Here is a 25055-nt window from a genome sequence, read left to right on the forward strand (position 1 = left end):
GTGACATTTTCCTTTGACTTCCCTTCATCACATAAACCCCCATGAAGAGTGGAGGAAGAGTGTGCGCTAATGTGAAAACAAAAAGTGCCCTGAGGCACAAATACTTTGGTGAATCACTCTCTCGTCGCCATGGTCACAGAGGAGACACATAAAAATTAGCCTATTGCCATTGCCAGATAACTCCACCTCACATTTACTTTTTAAGATTTGGCTTTTTACACCCCCACCATTTTAATAGCCAAAACTAAAAGTATTAAGTCATGACAAAGGGTTGTTTTGAACAAAAGCAATTCTTGACGATAAGCTACTCTTTGTGTAGATGGCTACTGGTTCATCTTGGATTCGATCTTTGTGCCAAATCCAAGATGGAAGCACAATTTACAAGGAGATGTGGGGAAAAAAGAAAAACAGGGCCTGTCCAATGCTGGCACAATTCGACTAGGGAGCCTTTTGGCTATAAGCCCTCACATCTACCTGATATCCCGTAAATATCATTCATTTTCAGACATTTTTGCATCATAGACATTTATTGTAGCATACACTTAATTCTTTGATGAGAACAGTTAGGCTACTAATATTATTTTGCTTAGAAAAAGCTCTGACTACAGTGTTTTTATTTTAAAAAATCGTTGTGTTTTGTGTCATAAAAAAATTGTTGCCATTTGTACACACAAAAACCTTGTTGTCCTGACTTGCATGAGGGATATTATTGTTTTTGTCCCCATTGCAACTCCACCAGTTGATAGCAGCTGCTTAGTTTGCTTATGCCTTGGCCTGACTTTGATATAAATGTAAAATCAAAAAAAAAGGTAGTATAGTCAAGTTGATGCTAAGCTGAGCATGCTACCGCTAATGCTTCTGCCTGTATCGCCGCTCTATATGTATATGTTTCTGACCTATTTGGCAAAGTGTGAACCGGAGTCTTGTTTGACTCTGGTGAACCCTCTTACTTTCACTCTCTTTGTTTTTGTACGTTGTGTGTGTTGGCGTGTGTGTGTGTGTGTGTGCTACTACGCCTGCTTGCATGGATTTTCCCTCATGCACATGCATGCTGTGGATCCAGCTATCCCACTGGAGTCTGTGGCTAATGCATACCAGACATTCTGACAGCAGGAAAGTCCATTGAAATTCACTGTCTTTCTTCCACAGTGTTTATGTGTCGTTTTGTTAGTGTTTCTGCACAGGAGCGTCCAGTGCGTGATTCCCCGTGTTTGACCACTCATAAGTCTTGGAAAGGACTGCTTGCGCATCTAATTGTGGTCACAGTTCAACGAGGTTCGCCACTCAAGCAATTTTTTTGCGTGCAACCCAAGTCTACATCCACGCTTAAAAAACCCAAAAAAACATCTCTCCCACTGTGGCTGAAAGCTCAGATCTCAACCTGCTCTGATATATTGACGCACCTATAATTCTCTTGAATGCTTCGGTTCTGCTGCATTGAGAAGAAGGTCATTTTTCCACAGTCTGGAAATATTCATGGCTGAATTTAGCAGAGCCGAGTTGCCAACTTTCCCCTATTTAAAATTCCCTAGCAATGGAGTTATACCATCCCTGTCTTTCCCATTTTGCTTGTGAGTGGGCGAACTTTATTTCGCTGTGGAGAGAGGCAGGCTCCAGGGCAGGCCCCGTCCCGGCAGCCAAATATTAAGCAATGGCTTTGCAGACGAGACCTTTTGAGAGGACAGCGCTTAGAGAGCATGCTGACTGAATGCCTAAGTTTACTGGCTGATTCTAATCCCAGCTAATATTGGATTCTTTTCTTTTTTAGATATCATATTATCTTTTATTACTTTATAAATGACACCAAAGTCACGCTCTGTCCTCTGCTGTTCTGGGCTCTTGAGTAGACTCAGCTTAATTTTCCATATTTATCTTCATAATCTGCTTTAAAGCCTCAAGAGGACATATTCGAGTCTGTTTGCGCTTTATCATTTTAATTAAAATTTTTATTTTATTTTTTTTACTTGTGCAAAACAGTGTACCTCAGATGATGTACTTGTTAGATGACAGTTGTGCTTCACTAAATGAATCAAATCTGTTCAGAAATATTGTTTCCGTGTGGGGAAATTGTGTCGCGACTGGGCTTTTACTGTAAAAGAGTGGTGGCATTCCTCAGACCCAATAACCTTTGATGTTTAGCCACGAATCAAAAGAAGAAACAAAATGTTATTTATCTTTATACTGCTGCCACCTTTGGTCAAAATCTGTACGGAGACAAACGATTACGCACACAAATCATAGCAACATGACACGTTAAGTGTATGGCTATACGTCACTTTGCCCCTTTGCCAATTTCTACCCCCGTCCCTCACCTCTGTTACAGTTTTTCCCCTTTTATTTGTAGCTTTTCCTTTCAGTTGTTGCATTGTTATGATTAATGAAAATGAAAAGTGGAAAATGTGCAAATCTCCACTTTCATTATTATGTATTTTCCAGGGACTTTTGTAGCAATAGTCATACAGCCAAGTATGTTCCCTTCAGTTGTTGTAAAAATTATGTATGAATCAAGCATGACTCAAAGGAGACTTGACTTTCTCATTTATTTGAAATTTATCCACAACACAAAGGCGTACACTTTTCCACCTGAGAGGATATTTTTAGCTGGTGGTTGAGTAAACCCATGTATGTGTGCTTGCCTCCAACCATGCACTCTCTAATGCCCCCACAACTCGCCCCCAGAGTCACCTCTGAGTGGGCCGGGTAGGTAAATAAACACAGCAAAAACCAACATTTGGAGGAGCGCTCATACATCCTGGACAACATCCTGAAAGCCACCTCCCTCTGTCTTAGACTTACTATGGGATGTGGTGGCCATGGCGACTGATGACGAGTTCTACGGACAGTCGTGGGCAAACAAATTTGAGTGTTGCAGCTTTAATGTGAGCTAAGAGGGAAATTAGCTGAAAGGTCCTGGTGGTCAAATCAGATAATTAGTGGATCAGCCAATGTGGCAGCATTTTGTAAATGCAGACATTCTGGCAGTTTGTTAATGCCAAGATGGAAAGACATCAGCAGTGACTAAGAGTTTTTTTAGTGAAGTGGTTGGAAATAGCATTTTTATTGCCACAGCTATATGCCATGTTTGTTTTTGTTTTTTTGCTTTTATGGCCTGCTCCAACGGTATTCTTTTTGCAATGCCTTGCAAAAAAAAAAAAAAAAAAAAACAACAAAAAAAAGTTGCTTCTTGAAATTTTTCACATTTTGTCATCCTAACAGAAAACTTTAACTCTTAGGTTTTATGTGACAGGCCAAGACAAAGCAGTAAGGATACACAGTTTTTAAGAATTGCATATATGTTAATAAAACATTACGAGTCATTCAGATGTGCCTAAACGCTCGTTCTCACCAAGCTTGGCCTATTTTAACAAAGCTCCTCCTTAAGCTTGCAGTTTCCAGCCGAGGCTCCTCCTCACAGAGCATGACTCCTCCACTCATCTCCTCCAGACTAGCGGCAGCAGCAGTTAGCAGTCACTTGGTGGATCTGAATATCTACTGAGCTCATCATGGGAACTACTTTTCACTTCAACACTCCTGAAAACGGTTTTAACGGCATCATGGAGAAATGTGGCGATGACGCTCTGAAGGTTGGAAAGAGCACGAGCTTCTTAAAGAGACAGAGGCCAATTTCAAGGTGTTAAATTGCTACATCAAATTTCTTTTAAGTTCAGACCAAAAGTTTGGACACACTTTCTCATTGAATTCAATGAGAAGGTGTGTCCAAACTTTTGGTCTGTACTGTGTATATATATATATATATATACTGTATATATACATGCCGGGAAAATACATAATGCAGTCCCTTTAATTAAAATCAAATGCATCCAACTGTCTCCAAAAGTCATCAACATAGTAAACAGCACAGAATACAGCTGTTGTTTGAAGGTCTAAGAGGTTTGTTACAGAAGACAGGAAAGTGATGAACTTGCAGAGAAATATAAATCAAGATTTGGACATAAAACAACATCCTACATCTCAAGGTGCCCTATTCAAACTATTGTCTAAAAATCGAACTATTGGAAATCTACCTAGATACTATCCTCACCTAAACTATCAGGGTGTGCAACAGGAACATCAATCAGAGAAACCGCTAAGAGGCACATGGTAACTCTGGAGGACAACTTGCGTAAGATAATGCCCATGTACAGATCCATTTGCATCAGAAAGATAACACTTCACAGCAGCCAGAACACACCTCTCCCATTGTCAAACATGGTGGGTGGCAGGGTTGTGGTGCTGAGATGGTTTTGTTTAACAGGGACAGGGAAGTTGATGGGAAGCTAGCTGGGACTAGTGGTGGAAGAAAACCTAATACAGGCAGCAAAATACTCATGACTAGGTAAGAGGTCCACTTTCTAACACAAAGCCAGATTTTCATTGATTCTGTTTATAAATATGTATGCCTTTATTATTCTTCTGAAGTAAAGAAAGCAAAACTAGGGGAGGATTATATATATTTATATATAAACAACGGCCGGAGTATTCGGTCATCAGTCCAAACTGTGTTTCCACAAAGTAAAACTGTAAGCAAATATTTGGAGGAGGTTAAGAAGAGAGGAAGAGATGATTATAGGGTGAGATGAAGAAAAAAAAGGAGAGAGCTGGAGAAACAGAAAAGGTCTTGAACCTCAAGCTCTGCTGTTGCTGGCATCTTCTCAAAGGCTTACTGTAACACATGGAGCCAGGCAAACAGGGCCACACTCCCTTTCACCTCCACATGCAGCTCAGCTGTGGACGTCGGCCCAGGCCAATCACAGCGATGTGAACCAAGACTTCCCAAAGGCCCTTTCATCTAAAACATTAAGCTTCACACTGCAGAGCTCACACCCTCTTAATTTCAACCCCTGAATGAGACTCTTTTGCTATTCACCCTGGAGACATTTGCATCCACTGTTGGCCATGTTTGTCTCATTTAGCCGGTACTTTAGAGAGTCCTAATCAGTGGAGGATTAGGTAAAATCACAACTTTCGTTTCAGACTTGCTAGAGACCACACAGGCGGGCAACAGGCAGAAAATGGAGGATGAGGGGGTGGGATGGCATGCAGGAAATGGTGGGGGAATATTGCTCCTGTTGACCACAAAGCAAAGCCACGAGGTAGCGGTACCGGTCCTGTTCACCCAGCACACTTACTTTCCTGCTAACTTCATGTGTCTGAGTGCTGGGGTTTAGCTAAAGTTTATTATGAGAACTCAGAGTTTGGCTCGACCCCTTCGTCCAGCGTTACCCAATCTGTGTTGATGGTTTTTATGTGCACGCAAACTTGGATGGAGCGAATGTTTGAGTTGAGCTTCAAAATTTCCCTGCAAACTATTAATCAGAGCAGTGCAGTAGGAGAAATGTTGCAGGGATGTGATAACTCATCATATCAGGTGTGGAAATGCTGCTGTCGTCATGGGTCCATTGATTTACATGTAAGTGTTTTGAGGGTGACAAATAAGGGGTTAAACACTCATCATCTTATGTGTCTGTCTGATTTTCCACAGCAGTGACCCTTGCGTTGATGCATATTTTTGATGTTCCAGGTGTGTGTCGATACGCTCTGGGGATGTCGAGTGGGCAGATACCGGATGAGGACATCTCTGCCTCCAGTCAGTGGTCTGAATCTACCGCTGCCAGATACGGCAGGTACATCTCTCACACACACAAGCTCAGACACGTGTTTCTTAGCATGATAACGAATGCAACACATGGGTGGCTTGTTCAGTTAGGTGCCTGTGCCTGATTATGAGACGTAAACCACAAACTGGGGTACCGATTCTGCTCACAGACGTGCCATTAGGAGAGCAGGTGTGTGGGGATGTGTGCTAAGCTGTACGCTGTAGAACTTGGGTGGCCTTTGCTAAGTATCGGGATCTTGAAGTCAGACACTTTCCGCCTCTACTGTGGGTTGAATTTTTGTCTTGCTACCCTTCTCCCTTCCCAGGCCCTTCCCCTAAACTAGCACTTGAACGATTTACGACGCAGCCTTTCACCAGAACCTTTTTACAACTGGCTTTAAGAGCTCAAATCCCCCACTCCACCCACTTTTACATTTCTTTCCACGTTTCCTCTTCATCCTGACATCTTTCCCCCCCTCTACATCCTCCATTCATTGGCGCCCTCTTCTTCCCACGTTTTCAAATTGTTTATCTTTACCTCCAAGGTTGGACGGTGAGGAGGGAGACGGCGCATGGTGTCCGGAGATAACTGTTGAGCCAGACCACCTGAAGGAGTTCCTCCAGATCGACTTGCGTTCGCTCCACTTCATCACCCTTGTGGGCACCCAGGGCCGTCACGCTGGAGGAATGGGCAACGAGTTTGCCCAGATGTACAAGATTAAGTACAGTCGGGATGGCAGTCGCTGGATCTCATGGAGGAACAGGCAGGGGAAACAGGTAACTCCACCTGCTGGCGAGAAGTCGAAGATAATGATATGAGTCGACCCTTCTAACTAATAGTTAAAAAAGCTGCGCCGACTTTCTGACTTTAAGTAAGGTAAGGCTGGACTTTGACTGGACCACATGAATAAGGTTGTGTTTATGGTTGTTGCCCTGCTGAACAAGGAAAATGTGCCCCGATATGTAGTCTATCAGGTTTCCTCATGGATTGCCTTGAATTTAGATCTATGCACCTTTTCCCTGCTGAAACATTCCCACAGTATGATGGTGCCACCCCCACAATTCACTTTGACAGTATTTTGGATTTAATGGAGGGGCAGGATGGAGGTCCAAGAATTAAATAGCACACAGAGTGACTACTTGAGGCAACCAGTTTTTAATGGATTTTACCGTAAGGTTTCAGAGTAACAAGGAAGCAGGATGGAAGAAGGGTAAAAGTAGATGAATGTCTCACTTTTGAGTTTCTTTTTTATTTTAAATGTGTGACATTCACCTCATCAGAACTTTGAAGATGTTTGTGCTTTCCCATGAAATGCATTTTCATGATTCTACACCGAAAGTTGTGATTTTTACAAAAAAAGATGTATTCACATTTCCATTTGTACTTTCATTTGGGTTTCTACTGCTTCTAAAAACAACCCATGCACTTAAAAAATATGCCCTGCCGGTTTTTTGGGAATAAGTTAATTATTTTGGTGTATGTAAAATTACCTGTTTCAAAAGCAAATGTAACGTCACAAATCAGCAGACAAAGCCCTTCACCTAAGGGTAACCTAGGTCGTCAACCCCAGTGACGTTCAGCCCGTCACCTAGCAACCCAAGCGGCGCTCCTGCCCGTTTGGTCAGCTGGTTTTACTGCTGTGTGTGCTGTACAATGGCTGCTGGAAAAGACAAGTGGTTTGTTGCTGACTTACCATCCAGAAATCAGTTGCTGCATTCTTGTTGGTTGGGCAGGAGGCTCCACTTCTGCTTCTCAAAGATGCACGGTTGCGTAATTGCGCATCTGTTCGCACCCATTTTCACATGCGAGTGTAAACTTTGACATGGCCAGCAGCAGCTTATTTGGGGCTTCTTAAGTGATAAGAACAGCTGATTCTAAAAGGAGCTCAAAGTAGGCAGAAGTGAGCAGACGAAAATCTTGTTATCTAAGAATGAACTTGTGCAAAAAAAAAAAAAAAAATGCAATGAACATGTTTTGTGTAGCCCGTAGGCCACAGGTGTCAAACTTCAGTCCTGGAGGGCCACTGCCCTGCAACCTTTAGATGTGCCTCTGCTGCACCACACCTGAGTAGAATAATTAGGTCAATAGCAAGGCTCTGGATATCTAATCTACACAAGAAGGAGGTAATTAAACCATTTCATTCTAGTGTTTTATACCTGTGGCTCATCTAAAAACTGCAGGACAGTGGCCGTTGAGAACTGGAGTTTGACACCCCTGCCATAGGCCCATCCTAACCAGTTCAAGGAAGTATTATAGGTTACTTTTAAGGGGTGGTTAAACTTTTTCTAGGCACTAGTTAATTAGTGACTTATTGACCAGCCACTTAGTCAAATAAGTGACTAATTATTGAGCTTAATTTTCTTACAAAAACAATACAGTGATGATCAGATATCAGTTAGCCTGATCATGATGTCATCAAATGTTTGCTTCGTCTGCAGGTGATTGAGGGCAACAGGAACACGTACGACATCGCACTCAGGGACATGCAGCCCCCCATCATTGCTCGTCTGGTCCGCTTCATGCCTGTCATTGACCACTCCATGAACGTCTGCATGAGAGTGGAGCTCTACGGCTGCGAGTGGCTCGGTGAGTTTGAGTTCAACTATGCAGGAGAGAAAACACCGAGAGAAACACTTTAGAATGCATTTAAAGAAGTGCGACCTCTTAAGGACGATCGTAAAACAGTGAAAGCAACACTAACCTTTGAGCCTGTTACGAAAGGGAGCGACAGCTGATTTCCAGTTATCATTGCATAACAATGCGCTGTGTAAACTCTAATCCAGTAGACAAGATAAGGATATTATGATAATATAATATTTGACTTTGTGGAATGTAATTTCCGTCACCAAACTACAAATTCATACTTACGGATGTCCCGTTAAGTCTGGTTTCTGTTGTGCAAAGAAGAAAAGCTGTGTTTGATGAGAGATGTGAAAATGTTCACTTCACCCTTTCTTTCCCTAAACCGGACCCACATTCTTTGATAAATGAAACTCTGCAGGCTGCAAACAAGTTGTCAGTCTGTGGAAAGGACTTTGTTTAAGCCATTTTCCGTGCTGTTTCCCCACATAGCACAAATATTTTTCCATCTCCTTGTTTTGTTTTCTGTTGCTCTAGTAAGTTTTGTTTGAAATTCTCAAAATGGACATTTATTTTTATGCATCCTACCTGTATCTTGGTGCATTTGTTACCATGGCGACCTTAAACTGTGCAGTTTAAAGCAAACTTTGTGGCTTTCTGAACAATGTCAATAAAATCCCCACAACTGAAGAGGAAATTGTCATTTCTTCCCAGATGGCCTGGTTTCGTATAACGCTCCTGCAGGACAACAGATGAACCTTCCTGCTTATACTGTCTACCTCAACGACTCGGTCTACGATGGAGCCGTCATCCGCAGGTGAATGACGGTTCAGTGCTTTTCCTCCTCATCGTTTGCTTCCTGCGCTAGTTTGATGTAGCTCTCATCTCTAATGATCGCTGCTTTTCCTCCTCACCATGTTAGTTCCCATTGCCATGGTAAAAACAAAGAAACAGAGCGGTGTGAGTGGGTCGGGGTGTTTTATTGTTAGGCAAAACCTCCTCTCCTGGGAATAACTGAGTCAACGGGACTGAATAACTTTTTAGACCCAGAATCGACCAATCAGGGCTTTTGTTTTGTTTGGATTATAGCGTGAATAATGTCCTCCATGACACTGAAACACTCTGTTAAGGAAACAGTGGAGGAGGAAAGCAAAAATGAGGAATAATAGAAAATCTGACAAATACCCGTAACAGAGTGGATTTTGTTTGGTAATGCTGCCACCTAGTGTTAGGAATTAATTACAGTTTATTTATGAGCCAATTTATTGATTAAATCAAACAAGATTGAAGTTGCATTAGGGAACTTTTCATGAAAATGTTTCTTATATATTTGTTTTGGTCTATGCAAGCATATAAAAAACATTTTCATAAAAAGTGCAGCTTTAGAACAAGAATATAAATTAACATAAAATATTGTGTAAACCATTCAGTGCAGTGAAAAAAGTATTTATCCCTTTATAGATTTCTTTATTATTATTTCTGTTTCAGTCACATTTATGCTTCAGACTACCAAACAAATTTTAATAGCAGACAAACTTAGTCAACACAAAATGCAGATTTAAAATAAACGTTCTTTCAAAGGTTATCCAAACCATACCTTGTTCTAAGTGAAAAAGAGATCACCTTCCTTGTTTTATTGAATTAACTGTAATTAGGAACATTTCTTGAAATGATTAGTAGAAATTAACTCTACTTCCAGTGTAGAACCAACAAATGCCTCAAACAGAACCCGTCTGACAGCATGAAGAAGGCTAAAAGTATCAAGTCTCGATCACAGATGGATATGTCTCCCATCACTATAGTTCAGCTTCCTGGTTGTGAAAACCACAGATGCTGTGCTTTTTCGAAAACAGAACAAAAGTTTACTGCTTTGTTTGTGTAACCATGGTGAACAGAATCATGACTGGTTTTGTGATTAGCAGCACTGTAAGTAACAAACAGGGACGTTTCATTAAAGGAATTAACAAGGAGGCTAATATAATCTTCAAAAGACTGAAAATGTTTCTGACTGGAGTTCACTGGCTGTGGATTTCTCCCTTTTTACAGATTTGCTTCTGTGTTTCTCAGTATGACAGAGGGCTTAGGCCAGCTGACCGACGGCGTTTGTGGAGAAGACGATTTCACTCTCAGCCACGTCCACAACGGATGGCCCGGGTACGACTACGTAGGCTGGAGCAACGAGAGCTTCCCCGGTGGATTTGTTGAAATCATGTTTGAGTTTGACCGTATACGAAACTTCACCTCCATGAAGGTGAGAATCCGGCGGCGTTAAAGTCCTTCGGCGTCGTTCTCCGTCATCACAGAGAATGCCCTCGTGTGCGCAGGTCCACTGCAACAACATGTTCTCCCGACACGTCAAGGCCTTCCAGCAGGTGGTTTGCCACTTCCGCTCCGATTCCGACTGGGAGACAACGCCGCTCGCCTTCAGCCCCGTGGAGGACGAGAAGAATCCCAGCGCCCGCTTCATCACCGTCAAGCTGGCCAATCACATGGCCAGCGCCATCAAGTGCCAGTTCTACTTTGCTGACGCCTGGATGCTGTTCAGCGAAATCACCTTCCAGTCAGGTATTCAGTGCGGAGCTGATTTGGTGCTGGAGTGAAATTGTTGAGATGAGTTTTCAACCCCAATAACAATTGGTGAAACTTTTTCAGATACAGCCATGTACAACACAACACCGCCTTCCACTCCTAAGCCAGGTGAGGAACTACATCTCACATGCACATGCAATGCTTGGTTAATAATTTGTGAGCAACGTTTTCAGTAATTTGGTTAAATCTTGATTCCTGCTAAAATTGGAAACATAGAGTTTGTATAAAAATATTTTTTTATTTATATTATCTTTGGTATTTGTAATATATTCAACTAGAGAAGTTGAAACTTTTTTGGGGTATTTTTTTCCTTTGATTAATTTATGATGGAATATCCATGAAATATGCTTCTTTAAGAGAGATTCACCTAACCATGTGTAATGTCTTTTATTATTTGATGAAAACTTAATCTTGTTTTACTCAATAAACAGAATGAACTAAAATATTTTTTCTAGCTAGGAAGAAGTGAGGACATTGCACACTAAGTACTGGTATCCTCTTTGGTTGAAATAACTTCAATCAGAAGCACACTAAGCTAAATATCTAAGGTTCTAACAAGTTAAACTTTCAAAATGCTGGGCATTAATCTTCATTATTTGCAACTAATGTCACACAATGTGTGTTTTATTTAGTGGTTTTAAGTTGTAGTAGATCTGGCAATGTCTTAATTTAATTCTTTCAAAAATTACAACTTTTATTTTCTTTTATAGAAAAAACAAAAATGATTTTATATAGGTTTTGTTTATTTATATGATTTGAATTCCTCAGCACTGTGAAATTTATACAAAATATTAATATGTCAGGTTATGTCTCCACTGCCATTAGTTGTTATGGAGAAACCAAATGCAGGCAAGGGGAGGCAAAATAGAAGAGACATAAAAATAAAACTGTTTAATAGTAAAAGGGAGTTAAAAAAAATTAAAAGTCCACAAATCTGAAAAGGCTAAAGATAGTTAAAGTAATGAAATCCCAAAACCAACCAGGAGCGGTACGACGCACAGATGGTGTATAGACTCCACAGTCTTCCAGACTTCAAATGGCCTCCAGAGTATCGCAGTAATAGTTTGGGGAAAGCGTTTCGAAATATGCATTTGTAAATAAAATATGCTAAAAAAGTGCATATTTTATGCACTTTAAAAATATGCATTTTTAAAGTGCATTGCCACTTTAAAGTGTGCGTCCCCTTAAAAGCCCTCCTAAAACCTGTCAAAAACCTTTCCAGAAGAACTAAAGCTGGTACATCTGGAAACTGTGGCTGCCATGTGTTTTTAAACTCCGTGGGTTGAGAATGGGACGTCACCAACAATGTTTGGTAAAACAGTGTAGCTCCATGTCAGTTTTGACCTTTTTCACAAAGAAAATACCAGGTTTTGTTGTGAAGCAGGCCAAGCGATATCTCAGCTGGTTAAAAACATAAATATTTGTTTGATGCTCACACACTTGTATCTTTTTAAAATTCTCATTTAACTGGGAAGCACGTGAAACTAAAGTCTCTTTTTAAAATCTTTAAAAGGCACCTCTCCTCCTCCTTCACCAGAAGATGACCCAACCCATAAAGTAGATGACAGCAACACTCGCATTCTGATTGGCTGTTTGGTGGCCATCATATTCATCCTTGTTGCCATCATTGTCATCATTTTGTGGAGACAGGTGTGGCAGAAGATGCTGGAGAAGGTGAACTCCCCTCCCTTCTTTTTTTAAAATATATTGACACAACTAACAAACACAGTATAATCTTACGCATTTCCAGTTTTTCCTCTCGGAGACGGTCAGATGTACTCCCTGACATGCGTGTTTTATTCCAGGCCTCTCGTCGGATCCTGGACGACGAACTAACTGCTAGCTTATCGATACAGAGCGAGACGTTCAGCTACAATCACACCGGCAACCGGCCAGGTACAGCCGGCGAACAGGAGTCTAATTCCACCTACGAACGCATCTTCCCTCTGGGTCCAGACTACCAGGAGCCGTCGCGCCTCATATGTAAGCTGCCGGAGTTTGCACAGAGCTCAGAGGAACCTGGTAAGCCAGCAAATCCACTCACACACATGGACATTAACACACAGTGCTTTTTTTTTTTTTTAAAAAAAGGATTTGCCCCCTAATTTGCTTATCCAAGACCAATTAAATCCAGAGCACAATTGCAAATTGGAAGTAAAAGCAAGTATTTTTCATTTGTTTTTGCAAATAAAAATGCTAAAAGTACGGCATACATTTTTATTCAGCCACTCCTGAGTTTACAGTAATTATAACCACAATTCACAGGGTTTCTCTACCACTTTTGTAACACCAGTTACTGACATTTTGTCAACTGTACAAATGTCACAGTTGTACAGTTGACAACTGTACTAATCTGCTTTCATTTGAATCTTTCCATTGTAGCTATGGTTTACTTATAGGGTCATAATCCCTCCAGGTCTTTTGCAGCCCCTGACATGGTTTCTTCCAGCCCTGTTTTTAGCTCCATCTGTAATACCATAAATTCTGAGCAGCTTTCCCGTCCCTGCTGAAAAGTAACATCCCAACAGCATGATGCCGCTGTGGAAGAAGGTCAACTTCGTCCACATGTATGCTGTCTCCGCTGTCTGACATGTAGGAAACAGGACTTCTTCTTGTGCCCCTCCTGTCCTCTCTTTCATAAAATGTAGATTTGCTTCCTCAACTAAGCCTGCTTTAAGCAACACTGACCTGTCTGTTGTGTTTCTTGGTCTTTATGATGCTATTTGTTCACTAAAACACTCTAAACAAAAAGCATGGAGACCTTTATATTAACCTGAGATGAAACTACACATAGCAGTAGTGTATTTATCAATAAATTGACATGTAAGACACATGGTTGCAGTGGATTTTATTTTAGCCGTATCCAACTTTGATCAAAAATGTGCTTAACATATTTGTTAAGCTCCCAATGCTGTTACTGTCTGAAGAAATGCACCAGTCCCTGTCAAATACAACCAATCAGAGCCAGGAGAAAAGTCTTAGTGCTATCAAACACAATTGTGTACAAACTACTCAATGTGCAAATTGTGGAGAAACAATTTATAACAGGAAAACTATTTACACGCTGTCATCGGTGGCTACGCTAACTAGCCTGAGCATACATGGCAGACTGAGCTAACGATGAGAAGCTGTAATGTGCAGAGAGCAAGGAGAGTGAAGGGGGGGGTGAACAGCAGGTACATGAGGGTGATTGGCAGTATAAAGACCCTCCTCCTAGCTCTGATTGGTTCTTCCTAGTTAGCACAGAGAGAAGGCAGAAGAGCTTGTTTTTTCACATATGTCAAATATGTAAAAACAAACAAAAAAACATTCTTTTTTATTAAAGTTACATACTGCAGCATTAAAGGTGCTGGACAATAATGTACACCACACTTTTCAGATTTTAAGATGTAATGTATACAAAATAAACATGCAGCTTTCCATCGTATTTCACAAAAAATGCATGATGTGTTTGTCTAGCTAGCCTGTAAATTACAATCAAATACATTAAAGTTGGTGGTTATAACGTGAAAAGGTTCAAATAGTTTCCCATGAGAAGCGTCCATCCTGTTGTGGTTTCAGCTACTGTGTCTCATGATGTGTTGCAGCTTCGGCCGCCACTGCAGCTTCAAAGTCCACAACTCAAACTGTGGTGCAGGACGGCGCCCCCCACTACGCAGAGGCAGACATCGTCAACTTGCAAGGCGTCACCGGAGGCAACACGTACGCCATCCCCGCGTTGACAATGGACCTGTTGTCCGGGAAGGACGTCGTTGTGGAGGAGTTCCCGCGAAAACTGCTCGCATTTAAGGAGAAGCTGGGAGAGGGCCAGTTTGGAGAGGTGCGAGTTCTTTACTTTCCTGCCGTACATACAACTTCACTTAAAAAAAAAAGCACGAGCAAATGTTAAACCCCTTAATTGTTTGTTTTTTTTTTTTTATTCTTTGCTGGTTCAGGTGCATCTTTGTGAAGCAGAGGGAATGCAGGAGTTTATAAATGAGGACTACTTATTTGACGTCCCAGAGGGCCAGCCAGTGCTAGTGGCTGTGAAGATGCTCCGCTCAGATGCCAACAAGAATGCAAGGTGCGCTGCCTTCGTCGTTGGTGCTGGAAATATAACGACAAATGAAAGCAAACATGAGGTTACTATTCACCTGATTTATATAAAAATGAACTTAAGCAACTTGCGCAAACTTTTTCTACATGGACAGGAATGACTTCCTGAAAGAGATAAAGATCATGTCGCGTCTGAAGGACCCCAACATCATTCGTCTGCTAGCCGTGTGCATCTACAGCGACCCGCTCTGTATGATCACAGAGTACATGGAAAATGGAGACCTCAACCAGTTTCTGTCCCGCCATGAACCCGAGGGACAACTCGCTCTCCTCAGCAACGCACCTACTGTCAGGTCAGCCAGCGACCATCGCATTTCATTTGTAGTTTTGTCTTCCCACCACATGGTGACGTCTCTCATCTCCCCTTCAGCTTCAGTGATCTGTGCTACATGGCCTCCCAGATAGCCTCGGGGATGAAGTACCTCTCCTCCCTGAACTTTGTCCACCGAGACTTGGCCACACGGAACTGCTTGGTGGGGAAAAACTACACAATAAAGATAGCTGACTTCGGCATGAGCAGAAACTTGTACAGTGGCGACTACTACCGCATCCAGGGCAGAGCGGTGCTGCCCATACGCTGGATGTCATGGGAGAGCATCCTGTTGGTGAGGGCCGCTGCTGAAACACGACTTTGTACCGGGCGCAAGTTCTTAGTTTCACTACTTGAGTGGAAGAAATTTTCCTACTGGTCAAATATTACTCCTGTAAGAGTAAAAGTAGCTCTGTCAAATTATTACCTAAGTTGGAGAACTGTAGTATGTGCTTTAAGTATTTAAATTTCACTGGAGTGTAGTGCTATTCTGGACAGATCCCAGATCATCAATAATAATGTCTTATATTTTTCTAGCTTTTTTGGATGCTCAAAGACACTAGGCAGTTTTATGTATTATTCATTCACGTCATAAGGCAACACTACTAGGACAAAAAGGGTTCTTCTTCTTTTTGCAACCGGTTAAAGCTGCATATTGCCACCCATCGCTTAGGGGTGCAGTGTGTAAATTTACTGTGTGTTAGAGTAACACAGTAGACACTACACAATAAGACCAACAGAAGTAACACGATGAAAATTTAGTGGTGTAAAAAAATTCAGCATTAAAATGTAGTGGAGTGAAATAATTAAGTTTTCCACAAAAATCCTTCTCAAGCAAAGTGCAAGTTCTCAAAAGCTGTACTTAAGTGCTGTATTCAAGTAAATCCACTTTGCTACAGTTGTGTCGAACCGTGTACAACGCAACATCTCCGTTTGTGCAGGGTAAGTTCACCACGGCGAGTGACGTCTGGGCCTACGCCGTGACGCTGTGGGAGATCCTGAACTTCTGCAAGGAGCAGCCGTACTCCCAGCTCACCGACGAGCAGGTGATAGAAAACACAGGGGAGTTTTTCAGGGACCAGAAACGACAGGTGAGGGCGACTAAACGGTTTTAATTTCACGAGTGGGGAAAATAATTTAGCGATGTATTTCATGTCTCGCCCTTGATCTCGCAGATCTACTTGCCTCAACCTGTGCTGTGTCCGGTCTCGCTCTACAAGGTCATGCTGAACTGCTGGAGGAGGAACGCCAAGGAGCGGCCCTCCTTCCAGGAATTACACAGAGCCCTGGTGGATTTACAGCCTTAAGCCTGCGTAGTGTTTAAGACACTGTAGAGTCTGCGCAAATCTCTGGAGAAACGGAGGCCGCAGGATGTCCAGGTTTAAGCTACGCTCCTATTCAACAGAGACAGGATGGGAGGCCACCTGCTGGCTCCAAGCTACATTTTCGAGGACTGAATAATCTAGGTTGATCTGTATTCCAGTTAATGCAAAGGTTTTATTTTTATGAAGCATAAATTTAGACAAAGTACTTTATCACAGTTTGAAAAGAGAGGCATGGACTGTCGGGTGGGTGTGGAGGAAGCCAACATTTAAATGTAGCAAGAGACATTTGGCACTTTTAAAACTAAACACTAAAAGTAGGGAGACTTGTGTCTGGACATTTTTTGTCTTTGTTGCAGAATTGTTCTTGGAAAAAAAAAAAAAAAATCTCATACCTGTTTATGTCCCCTACAGTGGTGCCACATTCAAAAGGAAAACACATTTATACATTGAACAGCAAGGTTGAGTACCAGGGTACTGTGAAGTCGTCACTTGTTACCCCACAGAGGTTTATCAGAGACTGGATACAGGCAGGTTGGATTGACCGGCCTGCAGGCCTGACTTCAGACCCACTGAACACGTGTGGGATTAGGTTGGGCATAATAAATATCTTGAAGTCACCAAAATAATCACATCGTCCAATTTAAGACATGACAAGGATGTGCCAGGATGTTAAAGTGGCAACATGTCTTGTTTTTCAAACCTCCATTCTCCAATCCAACAGATAACATCAAACAGGAGTCAATAACAAAATATACTGAAGAGAAGATTTAACTTTTTTGTGTTTTTTTATTCTTACAAATGTGGCCCCATTTAAAGCGAAATAAACAGACGTTGAATAAGTGGAATAAGATTTGTAGCCAACGTTCCAGCATTTTTACAACAAAGCAACAGTTCACCAGACCTGAATTTCCTTACCATTTCTGTTTGGTTTATGTCTAAATGCAATGTGTAATAAGTGGTTTATATATCCCATGTTACAGTGTTATTTGAAATACTGCTTTCTTGTCTTTTCTTTTGGAAGACTGCTTGAATGTAGAAAGGGAAAGTGCAGTCAATGATTACTTTCATATTTGATTATATTTTAATAGTTTCATCATGTTCAGAAAAATTTCATACACACAAAGTAAAAATAACAATGAGTGCATTTTTTTCCTTCTCCCTGCCATTTTCCTGAAGTAGTTTTAACAAGTGTACATGACTGTGTATTTCCAATAGATATGTTTAAATTTCATGTATCATTTTTTTTGTATCAGTATTTATATATTGACTTGTGTTTATGACTTGTTTATAGATGTGCATAAGAATATGCACTCAAACCAGAGTGTCATATTTGGTTTATTGCAGCATTTCTTCTTCTTCTTTGATTTGTATACGTTTTCTTTCTGTTGCAAAATCTGTTGCGGCATCCTTTTGTCTGCAGTTGAATATGCTTTGAAGAAATCCCGTTGGAACTTCGTGCTGGGTTGTTGTCGTGTGTCGTGTGTTGATGCAAAGCGTGTGTGTGTGCAGCAGGTGTGATTAGACAGACGGTAAGTGTGGATCCTAGACAATCAGGAAAAGAGAAAAGTTTGATCTAAGTATTTTCCAGACGAAAGGCATGAAGAAGAAAACTCCTTGGGACATCCATCCATTCGTTTTACAAACACATTAGAAAAGGGTCACAAGTTGGGAAATTTAGGAAAATATCATGAAAGATTTACAAGAACTCTGGTTCTAGATGTCTATAGCTATTTCTTATAAATAGCTCCTTATAATTAGGAGTTTTTTCCTAAAAACTCCTATTTTTTTCTGAAGCAGAAAAAATTAGGAGTTTCACCATAACAATGAATTTTCTTGGATGGTTGGAAAGAGCACGGTCGATGAAGATCAACTTTAAGTGCATTAGTTTAGAGCTCATTTCTTTTACTGGCGCGTCTGGACTTCATGCAGCATCTGTCTCGTTGATTTTCTCTACTTGTTCTTGCTTTATGTTTTTATTTTTAAACACAAGCCCAGTCGTCTCACCCGTGAAAGACAATTGTGACTCTTTTTCTGCTTAGCAGGGTAAAAAGATATCGAGCTCAGGTTCAAATTGATACACTTTTATGAGTTTCATTGCATTCATTCTTCTTTCAATATTGTTAGAAGTGCAAAAAAAAGTAAAAACATCTGAATAAAGTACTAGTTTCTTTTATTTTTAGGATATTTTTGTATGAAAATGGTTGCATTTCTGCAAGATTTTGATTTGTTGTAAACAAAACTTAAACCTTGATGGCGAAAATCCAAATAAAAGTCCTAACGTACTCTTTCTCTTGGTCAGGACTCCTTGTTTTGCTCCTGTGATCCAATTTTTCAGTGTCTGGAGTGGGCGGGACCTTTGTGGCTGGGCTGAGGCGTAATAAGATATTATTGGCCGGAGTACTGCCTCAGGATCCAATCAGAACATGGGAGGTGGAGCTAAACTATGATTCCACAGAAGAGGAAACCAGTTCCTGAACCAGACGCGCAACCTTTTCCCCCCAGTTCTCCTGTCGCGCTACAGGTTTTGGCTTTACCAAGATGAAAAAGGTGGTTTTGGTGACTGGAGCGAACAGGTAACAACCCAATTTATAACCTCTATTATGAGAAGCCCCGTATTTCACGATACCAATTAAAAGTTCAATCATTTCAGGCAGAATAAAGTATTGTTCCATTAAACATTGATTATATCAACTGTGTTGTCATTTTTAGTTAAATGTGTACTGATCTTGTTTTTGCGACCAATTTCAAATGTCCTGTTTTTCTTTTTTTTAAGTACTATAACAGCTTTAAAATGTCTTTCTTGCTGTGAAAGGTCAATAATTTCATAAAAAAGGAGCAGAGGAGACCTCACACTGTGTGTGTGTGTGTGTGTGCGCGCGCGCGCGTGTGAGAGAGAGAGAGATTGGTCAGTGTGAAACAGGGTTTTACTATATTCAACATATTTGCAATTTGTGCGTTAAACATTGCTCTCAGTATTTCTAACAGAATGATAATCTTTTACCTTAGATTTGAGTTTTCCACAATGCTAACAATATATTAAAATCCTACATGTCCCACAAACAGACTGAGGTTTACAGCCCAAAAAGATCAAGCAACACAATTTTGCTTTAAAATATATATAGTCTTCATTTTATCTTCTGGATCGCTCAAGATCCATTTTGCCCTTCGGTGTTTCATACACAAAAAAAGCCATATGATGGAGCAAAATGACCAGCACCTCCTGACGTCTAGTTGTGCTGTGGAAGCCTGAATGCACAGGAGAGCAGTCATATAAAACACTTTGAGAAAAAAAAAACATAAACAGCTTCCTATAGCATCTGTGCTTCCTCTGGCTTCTTTTTTAAACACCCCACTGATCCTGGAAATAGATCACCTTGAATTTTCTTCACTCAATAACAAGCACAGGTGTGGTGCTTTCACTTATCGGGGAAATGTTGGATTTAAGTCTGTACAAGAAGTCGAACATTTCAATTCACCAACGGTTTTCTCATTTCATTTCTATGTTTAATGCTAATGCATATGTGAGCGTATAATTATTATATTATGTCCTAATTGTATAGTTGTAACATTAAAACGGTCTAACGGTTCCCCTGCAGTGGCATCGGCCTCGCGCTCTGCGAGCGTCTCCTCTCACACGACACGGAGGGCCTGCTCCTCTGCTTGGCCTGCAGAAACGTGCAGCGAGCTCAGGCGGCGCGCGCTGCCCTGCTGGCCTCTCACCCTGCAGCCCAGGTGGACCTGCTGCAGATGGACACCAGCAGCGTCTCCTCTGTTCTCAGAGCGGCACAGGAAGTCAAAGTCAGGTGGGAGGATGGACTTTTAGTTTTTCCCCTCTTAAGGCATTTTCAAAAAGAATTCGCAACACACTTAAGTTTACGTCTGCACCTCAGAAAAGTGCTACAGGATTCCATTTTTTATTATTATTATTTTGTCATTTTCAGGTACAATCGGCTGGACTACCTCTACCTAAATGCCGGCATCATGCCAAATCCAGAATTTGACGCAAAGGCCTTTTTTAGAGGCCTCTTCTCCAGGTAAATGACTGACTTCAGTCATATATTTGTAAGTAAAGACAAAAACAGAATAAATGAATTAAATTCAATTAATAAAATATTAATCTGTATCAAGGCCTTTTGCGGAACAAATTTATCTTTAAAAATAAATCAATAAAGAAAAGTAACTGGTTGTTTTCAGTGCTTTCATCTCATTCATTTTGTTAAATATGTGCTTACAGTAAGGTGATCACTATGTTTGCCACCGGTGACGGGATTCTGACTCAGAAAGATGGTGTCACTCCTGACGGCTTGCAGCAAGTTTTTGCCACCAACCTCTTTGGTCACTTCCTTCTCGTAAGTCGCTGCTGCAGGATGTTTTGACTCCTAAATGATAAAAAAAAAAAACAAAGGTTTGCTTTCAGCCAGTCTCTGGTTTTCTGCAGGCAGCCTGTGTGTCCTTGATGGAAAGAAGCAAGGCTGACACTGAATCCGTTTGTCACTTAGCAACTGTCCTCATTAAAAATTAACAGCACATTGAGAGCCTAAGGTCACGGCAGACATTATTCAGCTCAATTTGCTTCTGCAGGGGAATTTATGATTGTATTAAGTTGCCATCGATGAGTGACTTTTGCGAGGTTCATGGTTGGATGGCAAGGAATCATTGGTGCTATTGGTGCAGTGCAAAATCTGGTTTTTTTACCCTGTAAGGCTGAACTGAAGACAAAGCCGAAATCAGAGTTTTTCAGGATGATACTAATTTACGGTTTTCTTTGATTGTTTTTAGCGATTGCTATTTCTAATAGCTAACAGTATTCTTTGATAGAGGTAGCATTTTTATTTCTGAGCATGCACTAAAGCATATATCGCAAATATTTATCCAGTGTTTATTAAACTCAAAAAAGCGCAACTTCATGCTTTTGGTTCATAAAAATAAATTTGAGTTCCGTAGTTTGGATAGAAATGACCCGATTCTGACGTTTTGGGGATGCGCATCCAGAATTGATTCTTTGTTTTGACCCAGATTAGGGAACTGGAGCCGGTTCTGTGCCAAGAAGGACGAACCTCGCAGCTGGTTTGGACCTCCTCTAGTAACGCTAACCGGTCTGCCTTCAGTCTCGAAGACATACAGCACCGGAGAGGAACTCAGCCTTACAGCTCCTCCAAATACGCCACAGACCTGCTCAGCCTGTCTCTCAATCAGCACTACAACAAGCAGGTTAGAAAATCAAAAAAGAAACATGCATTTAACGTCACTTAATGCTAACAAAATTAATAAATACGAGCCTTTGCTTTAGGGCTTGTACTCATCTGTCGTCTCCCCTGGATTTGTGATGACAAACCTGACCTTTGGCATTCTCCCGTCGTTTCCGGCCTTTCTGTGGACATTGCTCATGCCTGTCTTTTGGCTGGTGGGTTCAGCTTCATGAAGTGTGAGAACAACACGAAAAACGTCCATGCTTTTTTTTTTTTTATTCTACAACGACAAACATCTCCTTCTCCTGCCAACAGATCAGGGTGTTTACCAACACTTTTACCCTGACACCTTATAATGGATCTGAAGCTTTGGTGGGTAAAACAAAAATGTTATCACTTTAAAAAAAAAAAAAAAAACAGCTCTGCGCAAATTCATGTTCTGATTTCTACCCTTCTTGGCAGCTTTGGCTATTTAGGCAAAAGCCTGAATCTCTGGATCCTTATGCTAAATACCACAGCTTAACATCAGGGCTTGGAAACAACTACACCCAACCACATAAGGTGCAGCAAGTAACTAGATGTTTTTTGTTGTTATTTTTCTAAAATGTGAATTATGTTTAAAAAATAATCTGTTTAAAACAGCAAAATGTTATGTGGTGCTTTCCCATTTGCAGATGGACATTACTTTTGAGACATCAGAGTCGTTATATATCAAATTACTTCAACTTGAAAGTGACACAAGGAAGAAGCTGGCAGAAACACAAGCTGCAGGCCCCTCACTGAAGACCTGAAGGAGCTGAATGATCCACATTCCACACTGAAAGAAAGAAGATGCTATTTTTTTGTTTCCACCAGCAGCTTGCAGGAAAATTTACACCCGTTGAACTTATCTGCATTTTCTATGCAACCTCAAAATTTAATGTATATTTTATTGGGGGTTTTATATACGAGACAAAAGCGTTGGATAATTGTGAAGTGGGGGGAGGAGAGGATCTGTGATTATCGAAACAACTAAACAATTCAGAAATGTGGCTAACATTTCTATTTAGCCACTGCCTGCAGGTATTTTTTTTGGGTACAACTACTCTTACATTTTTACTCACTCTGTTTTGTAAAATAGCTCAACGTCAGGCACATTCAAGAAAACTCATCCAGTTGGTCATAAAGTTAATGCAAATTATTCAACCCAAAACATTTTAGTGTAGCTTTTGCAGTATGTCAACAGGGTCGTGCATTTTCTGAAATATGGAGCAAATTATAAGAAAACAATAACATAAGAATATTACCGATTTTCTAAGAAGTTGGCGTCCAGTCATCACATTGCAATCCAGGAGGGACTGTTTGTAATCTGGTTATCAATCCCCAAATTATCCAGACAAAACGCAGCGCTGTCCGACAGCAGACTTTCATCGTCATCATCATCATCGTCGTCGTCGTCATCATCTTCCCAGAAGTTGACATATGTGCTCTGTGTGAGTGTCTCCGCGGTGTACGGCGGCGCGGCCACTTGCAGAAGCCCAGCGGCGCACCTGACGTCCCGCTGTGGGGAACCTGGTGCGCACATCCAGCGGCGCTGCCTCGGCTCCCCGGCTTGGTTTCCAGCGGCGCACTCTCCCTCCTCCGCTTCGCTCAATTTGGGGTTGCAAAATGCCCACACCATTCCGCAGAAGTAGATGAAAAATGTACCCATGACCATGACCATGAGCGCATAGGACTCTATCATAGCTTTAGTAACTGGAGACGTCATTTTTCTTTATGGAGAGCAGGAGCATTGATTGTGCTCAGAAGCGGCTGAGCGGGTCATCACCGTGATCATGAATAAAGGGGGCCGGGCCTTAAAAACAAGAGAAAATCCGCTTTCAAAGTAAACTATTGCAAATAAAAACTTTTTTTTTTTTTTAAGGGAGAACATAATTAAAATGTTACTGAATAGGGCCACCAATTTTTGAAGTGAGTTTGTTCAGTGGGGGAAATTTTCACAGGGTTGTAAATCCTCTTACGTCACTGTATGACTTTATGTGACACAGTCCAATTTCACACAGCCACTGATCAATGCTGGAAAGACAAGAGAACATGCTGTTCAAGTAATGTGTGCCGATCTTAAAATGGAGACATGGGAAAGCTGCCTCCTTCATGTTGATCAAACCTACAATCAGAGTAATAATTAAAAAGCTTTAAACTGTTTATCTTCACAAAGGGGAAATATGATCATAATGGAGGTTTTTACAGAGAAGTGCAGAAAAGATGGACAGACTTTGTCTCTGCTGGTTTGCATAATTGGAACCAGTTGTTTGAAAGCGATGCAAGAGAAGTTTTGTTTTTTTGTCACACCATCACAAATTTAAAGGTGTGGAGTTTGTTCATCTGAGACTTTGACTAGAACCTTGTGCTTTGGTCAGATGAAACTATAAGATTTAACCTTTTGACCACAAACACTCCAAAAGGTTTTACTGCACCGTGGAGAACTTGGGATGCTGTGGTGCCTGATAGGTCACCACTGGGTCCTTTAGTAGAATTATTAACCAAACATAAATCAACAGAATTTACTCACTAGACCACCTTACCAGAACTTAATCCAGTAGAAAAGCTTGACCTCTTTTTTTTAATGTATTCTGTAACCTTATCAAATATTAGGAGAAAATATATTTGAAAATGGGGTACCAACAGTTGTAGTCCTTGTGGTGTTGTTAAAAAAATTAATTTCTAAATGTGGTACTTTAGATTTTAATTTTTTCCCCCCCCTGTAAGTTTTACTGTTGTGGGAGATGCAATTTCAAAATAAATAAAAGACTGAATATTTTTGACAAATTTTTATGATGGAAAAATGTGTAATAAATACTATTTATAAAACACTGGAGTTGAATTAATCTATGCACAAGACAGCCATGTGATTTCAAAAAAAGTGTGCATTTCTTAAAGTGTGGAAAATGTTTTGTTGAGCTTCTTTCATTGCTCCAGATGCACTTCACTGGCAAGCTGCATAAGCCTAGCATTTTCTCTGTCATTTAATGGAACCCTCCAATTATGTGTTTTAACCACATGAACATTTTTTTAACCTGTTTAATTGTTTTCCTCAATACTCAATTGAGAGTAAACATATTCTACAAAATAAGTAAAGATGCTATCCACACCAATAAAAAAAATTGACGACAGCAAAGAAATACACATTTCTGCAAATAAAAAAGCCAATTCTTGATTGGGTAATTCCCAAATGTAACATGTGCACCACTGTAGGTTAAAACTTACTGCCAAAAGCAAGGGCGTAGGCAAACAAGTGTGAAATAATTTTAACTTGCAGCACGGTTTAAACATCTAGATATTAGTGTGTAAACGTGTTTCTGGGGTCATTTCTTGTGAACTTGATAAATAA

The 25055-nt window shown here is 40.8% G+C and overlaps 2 protein-coding genes across 4 annotated transcripts in view; both read left to right on the forward strand.

The window, feature by feature from the left end:
- ddr2a (discoidin domain receptor tyrosine kinase 2a) overlaps positions 1 to 18152 on the forward strand; it is a 32321-nt gene extending 14169 nt beyond the window's left edge. The window contains exons 3-17 of one of the 2 annotated variants that reach the window (XM_028026669.1): positions 5522 to 5624; positions 6142 to 6373; positions 8036 to 8183; positions 8892 to 8994; positions 10245 to 10428; positions 10502 to 10742; positions 10830 to 10874; positions 12304 to 12440; positions 12572 to 12788; positions 14354 to 14586; positions 14702 to 14829; positions 14957 to 15154; positions 15232 to 15466; positions 16113 to 16262; positions 16347 to 18152. In XM_028026669.1, coding sequence (XP_027882470.1) covers positions 5522 to 5624; positions 6142 to 6373; positions 8036 to 8183; positions 8892 to 8994; positions 10245 to 10428; positions 10502 to 10742; positions 10830 to 10874; positions 12304 to 12440; positions 12572 to 12788; positions 14354 to 14586; positions 14702 to 14829; positions 14957 to 15154; positions 15232 to 15466; positions 16113 to 16262; positions 16347 to 16478 — 2486 coding nt within the window. In that variant the 3' untranslated portion in view covers positions 16479 to 18152. Of the gene's footprint in view, positions 1 to 5521; positions 5625 to 6141; positions 6374 to 8035; positions 8184 to 8891; positions 8995 to 10244; positions 10429 to 10501; positions 10743 to 10829; positions 10875 to 12279; positions 12441 to 12571; positions 12789 to 14353; positions 14587 to 14701; positions 14830 to 14956; positions 15155 to 15231; positions 15467 to 16112; positions 16263 to 16346 lie in introns of both variants that reach the window. The other variant, XM_028026668.1, reaches the window with a different exon arrangement.
- Positions 18153 to 18901: 749 nt separating this feature from the next.
- Positions 18902 to 23576, forward strand: hsd17b7 (hydroxysteroid (17-beta) dehydrogenase 7). Of its 2 annotated transcripts, XM_028026674.1 has the most exons (9): positions 18902 to 19069; positions 20093 to 20299; positions 20438 to 20530; positions 20731 to 20845; positions 21513 to 21707; positions 21787 to 21900; positions 22001 to 22057; positions 22148 to 22246; positions 22360 to 23576. In XM_028026674.1, exons 1-9 carry the CDS (start codon positions 19035 to 19037, stop codon positions 22474 to 22476), a joined length of 1032 nt encoding a protein of 343 aa, XP_027882475.1. In that variant the 5' UTR covers positions 18902 to 19034; the 3' UTR covers positions 22477 to 23576. The 2 variants fall into 2 exon arrangements, 1 of the variants encoding a protein (XP_027882475.1); XR_003596715.1 differs by lacking the exon at positions 22360 to 23576 and having other exon boundaries at positions 21787 to 21921; positions 22148 to 22222.
- Positions 23577 to 25055: the final 1479 nt, after the last annotated feature.

This window comes from Xiphophorus couchianus, chromosome 9 (assembly GCF_001444195.1).
Source record: "Xiphophorus couchianus chromosome 9, X_couchianus-1.0, whole genome shotgun sequence".
Lineage (NCBI taxonomy): Eukaryota > Metazoa > Chordata > Actinopteri > Cyprinodontiformes > Poeciliidae > Xiphophorus > Xiphophorus couchianus.